At 44.3% G+C, this 6,000-nt stretch overlaps 1 protein-coding gene across 1 annotated transcript in view; it reads right to left on the minus strand.

Annotated features, from left to right (window-relative positions):
- LOC129840493 (zinc finger protein GLI2-like) overlaps positions 1-6,000 on the minus strand; it is a 72,785-nt gene that overhangs the window by 22,700 nt on the left and 44,085 nt on the right. The window contains exon 5 of the mRNA XM_055908410.1: positions 5,316-5,495. Within this exon, the coding sequence (XP_055764385.1) occupies positions 5,316-5,495 (180 nt within the window). The remainder of the gene's footprint in view (positions 1-5,315; positions 5,496-6,000) is intronic.

The following is a 6,000-nucleotide window of genomic DNA, read 5'->3' on the forward strand; positions in this document are numbered from 1 at the left end:
AACCAGATGGGATGGTGTATCGCTGCAGAATGCTGTGGTAGAATGCTGGTTAAGTGTGCCTTGAATTCTAAATAAATCATATCACTAGCAAAGGACCCCCACACCATCACACCTCCTCCTCCATGCTTCACGGTGGGAACTACACATGTGGAAATCATCAGACCACAGGACAGATTTCCACCGGTCTATGTCCATTGCTCGTATTTCTTGGCTCAAGCAAGTCTCTTCTTCTTATTGGTGTCCTTTAGAAGTGGTTTCTTTGCAGCAATTCGACCATGAAGGCCTGATTCACACAGTCTCTGAACAATTGATGTTGAGATGTGTCTGTTACTTGAACTCTGCGAAGCATTTATTTGGGCTGCAATTTCTGAGGCTGGTAACTCCAGTGAACTTATCGTCTGCAGCAGAGGTAACTCTGGGTCTTCCTTTCCTGTGGCGGTCCTCATAAGAGCCAGTATCATCATAGCGCTTGATGGTTTTTGCAACTGCACTTGAAGAAATTTTCAAAGTTCTTGAAATGTTCTGTATTGACTGGCCTTCATGTCTTCGAGTAATGATGGCCTGTCATTTCTCTTTGCTTATTTGAGCTGTTCTTGCCATAATATGGACTTTTACCAAATAGGGCTATCTTCTGTATACCACCCCTATCTTGTCACAACACAACTGATTGGCTTAAACGCATTAAGAAGGAAATAAATTGCACAAATTAACAAGGCACACCTGTTAATTGAAATGCATTCCAGGTGACTAACTCATGAAGCTGGTTGAGAGAATGCCAAGAGTGTGCAAACTGTCATCAAGGCAAAGGGTGGCTGCTTTGAAGAATCTTAATTATAAAATATATTTTGATTTGTTCAACACTTCTTTGGTTAGTACATGATTCCATATGTGTTATTTCATAGTTTTGATGTCTTCAGTATTATTCTACAATGTAGAACATAGTAAAAATAAAGAAAAACCCTTGAATGAGTAGGTGTGTCCAAACTTTTGACTGGTACTGTACACACACACACACATATATATATCCCACACCATGCTTGATCTATAATGGCTATCAGTTTAACCTTTTATGCCATGTATGTAGCCTGCTTTCTGCCCCTACCCCTATCCCCCTATCGCTCACTCCAAGCCAATTTAAAAGCCCAGTGTCTCTCTCTCTCTCCCTAAGGGAAGGCACCCACTTTACCACTGTGAGATATTACGAATGTTTGCAAATATTTGTGTTTATTTCATAGAGGCAAAAATAATTATATCGAGTCAATCTTTTTTTCTCACTATCATTGTGCCATTTCCCCATCCCATCCTACCCTGCCCAACTCTGTGCTATTTCTGGAGCTCCAGCGAGAGAGACAGACCTAGAGGAACGCTCCAGCGCAGCCCAGCCTCTAGCCCAGCCTGGGACTGGGTGATGGATGCTAACGCAGCCTCCCTCCGACACCCAACCCCCCTGGGAAAAGAGCAGCACTATCAATAAGTGCTCAAGATTGATTCCTAGCTAATACAGTAAACAATTTGTCTGAGGTGATGGAAACCGAGCCTGGCAGAAGATATTGTTGCAGTAAAATAAACTCATCTCTTATCCGGTGCTAGAATTATAACAGGGGAAGGAAGTAAAGCAGAGGATGGATACGGGATGGAGATGAAAGATGAAAATAAAAAACCTAAAACAACAATCCTCAAACATACTTTAATGTGCTCTAGTGACACACATTTTCAACGTACACGGTCTAAAATTTGAATAAAACAAAATACTCAAAACAAACGGCTTCTATTCTGTTTGAAAAGATCTTAGCTCTGTTGTCTTTCAAAATCGATGCATCGTAAATGGCAACCTATTTCCTACGTAGTGCACCACTTTTGACCAGGGCCATTTGGGATGCACCCATAGGCCATGGTGACCTCATTAAGATTCAGTGTAAAGGATAATACATCTAAGCCTAAATAATGTACTTTAATTAAACAGATAAAAATCTCACTGCGATCGAAAAAACATTCTGTACTTCACTTTGGTAAATGAGGCCAATTTAGAGAATTGATTTCAACTGAAATGCATGCAAAGTGTTTTTGATCGCTCTTATGTTCATGGTTTATAATGTGCATTTTGTCACAGTTTATTTGTATACGTCGCTAAGCTACCTGGTCATACTTTGAAAAATGACAAGGTAGGATGATAATTGCGTAATAACTATCCAATAATTACTTCATGAAAAAGTGCCACTATGTATAATCTACTACCAGCCAGGTACAGCAGTTACTGTAACCAGTTGTTTAAACATATTTTTAAAATAAAAGCCTTAAACTGAATCGATAATGGCATTTTGTAAAAAACAAACAAAAAAAACACCAAATCACAGGTGAAATTCATAAAGCTGGTTATCCTCTAATTTCCTGTGATATTTAACCGGTGTTTCTGGGGTCTGTTGCTCTAGGGGGCCAGTGATGTCAGCAGGAGAGCCAGTCAGCCAGTTGTTCAGGGCTCAGCAGGTGCTAGACATTAGCAGTGGTGTTAGTGGAGCCAGTCCAGAGCAACAGTGTCATTAGGACCTGTGGGATAATAACCAAAGGCACTGCAACCGGATGTCCATAATGGCTCAATAACATGTGGTGCCAACACCAGGCACTGCACCAGCAGCTCTACACAAACAGTGCCTCGGCTGATTCAACTCAGGCTACTGTACCACCACAGAGAATAACATTCTGAGACATTATTCTTAGCAGAAGCTCTAATGGCTAACTGTCATTTCTACATTTGATCTCCAATACAGTAACACACATGTGCTCAGTTTTAGTGTTTGGGGACTTTCTGAAATGTCCTGGGACATAATGACCAGGGCTGGGGTCAATTCGAATTGAAGGCAGTCAGTTCAGGAAGTAAACTTGAATAACAACAATAATAAAAAAAAATGCATCTATTTTCAATGACTTCTCAATAAACAGATGAGTAGAAGATATTTTCCATTAAAGTTTTCCATTTCCATTTTATTTATTTTTTAAATCACTTTTAAATTAAAGTGACCCCAGCCCTGAAAGGCACTCCACCACTGTCTCTCAGGGGATATTTCTGCTGTCAAACGTAATATAAATACATTTCTCACATGAGCTGTTAAAGACATTGAGCACACGATCGGGGGAGGGGATTCGCGTTGGAGAATACGTGTTGTAATTTAGCGGTAGTTAACTAGTTAATAACTCAGGTTCATCCTATAAAAAAAAGCTGAGGTGAATTTAGCCCTTAGTATTTACATTGCATTACTGGCTCTATAGTTTCAGTGACTGGGACAAGCCATTCAGAAATGGCAGCCTTATTTATCTGTGTTAGCGGCTCACCTCAGGGGAGATGTGTTTATTAATGTGCCACTTCCCCTGATAAATGAGGTAATGGAAAGCCGGGCCTGGCGCTCACCACACCTCTCCTCGTCCCCCCTCCCCTCGCAGCGCCTCGCCTCCCTTTTCCCCTGTGATTTATGTCAGCAAGCCAGGCACCAGGCAGCGACCGACCGACTGCTAGGCTGTGTGTGTGGACAACCGACTGCTAAGTTGTGTGTGTGGAGTGGACCCCTCCACCTCCAGAGGCTGGGCTGGCCTCGAGTCCTGAGTGGCCATGTCACTAAAAAAGGCTGACTCTCACACTCACAGCCTGCTCTGGCCAGGCTTCCTGGAGAAGCTGTGTGAGCCAAAGTGTCTGTGGTCTTACTTCAACTTTTTTCTCCTGGTAGCTAAGGTCCATTGTTTCTCTGTATAGCATAGATATTACACTACTAGCAAGCCAAATGCATCATACAGTACACAGCATTTGTCTTGGGAGCTGGGCTACAGAGAGGCCTGCTCAGTGTATTTCACTGTTTGGGAATTAAGTTATGACAGTTTTTATACGCACAGCAAGCTGAGGCCTTTGGCTGCGTGCCCCTGGTTGGCCTGAGCAAGCAGAAGCTTGGCTCAGACACAATGCAACACAACAGCTCATTCAGAACCCCGGCCTGCTGGATGCTGTACAACTCAGAGACTGGAGGACGATGTTTACTCTCTCACAGTACACCCAGGTAGACCGACTAGCCTCAGAGCAATCATTTAACTTGTACAGGACAGGTAGAAAAACTCACTGTCTGTGTGTCAAATCAAACCCTACCCTTCACCTGGGGCAGGGGCCTCTCTGAGTGTTTGGAGCGAAGTGTGAGCTAGCTGCTTGAGGCGACATCTATGGGGTGAGTTGTGTGTTTTATCGGCAGAGGAAGCAGTAGTGGTAGTAGCTACCATAGGAACACCGGTGAGCTGTGAGCCTCATATGTTGACGGATCAGGGCCGACAGTATCTCCTATTGCCTTAATGTCTTTCGGGATTCCTGTAAATGTCACGCGGCAATACAGTAAAAGGCAAGTGAATATCAGCAGCTGTCCTAATCTGAACCCATCTGTTATATAAACACAGTCAACTTGTTTGATACCCAAGCTTCTGCATAGGGTGGTTTTGATGTCGTGTTCCCTCACACTACACTATAGCCTAATGGGTAACGATACTGCACAGAAACACTATCCCTGTGTATAATAATCCGTCTCTCCCTAGACACCACTACCCTTTTAAGGTGACAGAGGTAGTTGAGGATGAAAGTAGGCATTCATTGCGTTAAACATATTTCTGACCCAGGCGCCCTCTGCCTCACCCGTCCTCCCCCTGTCCCCCTCCTCCCCTCTGAATGAGCAACCTCCTCCAGTAAATGTCGTCTCGGTACAATCAGGTCTGTTGTTTATGGAATGTCCTGGCACAGACTTGAGAGAGGGGAAATACTTACTGAACCTATACTGTGGTTACAGTACCTGAGGGCTTCTGGCCCGCCCTTTGAAGTTGTTTGAAATGAAAAATGTATAAAAGCCTTTTAAAACATTTTTTATGTTCTACTGCCTACAGTTCCATTGATCTGAGGTTTCATCATTCTCCTAAGGTGAGGTCGTTGCAATCTCAGTGTTGCTTTTAAAAGTTAAATACCTTCCAATAAAAATGCCACCATATTACAGTCTTAGAGTACACACTGATACCAACAGAGGAAGGGGCAGGGGACACAAAGAAAATCGTTCCCCTAAAATGAATGTTACAATTCATACCCACACACTTCCAAGGGTGGAAGTCTGGGAACTGGCGAAGTCTGAGAACTCACCACTGTAAATCACCAGGAATTGAGCTCAAAAATACTCGTAAAAATGTTTCCACTTTTGTTCCCATGCATTCCAGCCCTTCCCACACAGACAGTATCAACCTGTTGTGGAGATACAACAGATATACGGTAAAGAGGAGTAGGCCTCTGTGGTCCCAGTCTAACTCACCATCCATGGGGGGGATGTATTCTGGCAGGTGTGCAGCTGCCGCCCCACCCCCCTGCATCAGCAGTTCTCCGTAGGGGTTACGATGGCTGGCCATCAGGTGGTAGTACTCAGCAGGGCTGGCTCCAGGAGGGGGAGGGGGCAACCCAAACAGACCCCGCTCTTTCAAGTGTTCATGCGCCACTGCAGGGGGAGAGGAAGGACGAGAATGAGGGAGGGAAGACCGACATTAAAGAAGAGGAAGGAGGAGAGGAGGGTGAGAGAATAAGTGAAGGGAGGAAGGAGGAGACGAGGGAGAGAATGAGTGAGGGGAGGAAGGAGAAGACGAGGGAGAGAATGAGTGAGGGAAGACAAGAACATTGCAGGGAGAGGAAGGAAGGTTTAGGGGGAATGAATGAGATGAAGAGAGAGAGATAATGAGTGAGGGGGGAGAAAGACATTCCAGATTCCAGCCCCGGTTGGTCTACTTGGTCTCACCACATGCTGCCAGAGCCGTTTGAAAAGGGTTAGGGTTAGGATTGGCGACATGATGGCCCTGTCCTAGGGAGACATTATGTACATCCCAAATGGCACCCAATTCCCTATATAGTGCACTACTTTTGACCTGGGCTCTGATCAAAAGTAGTGCACTATATAGAGCATATAGTGCCATTTGGAACGCAGTCATTGATGCAGGACAAGAAGAACG

This window comes from Salvelinus fontinalis, chromosome 41, assembly GCF_029448725.1.
Source record: "Salvelinus fontinalis isolate EN_2023a chromosome 41, ASM2944872v1, whole genome shotgun sequence".
NCBI classification, from domain to species: Eukaryota; Metazoa; Chordata; class Actinopteri; order Salmoniformes; family Salmonidae; genus Salvelinus; species Salvelinus fontinalis.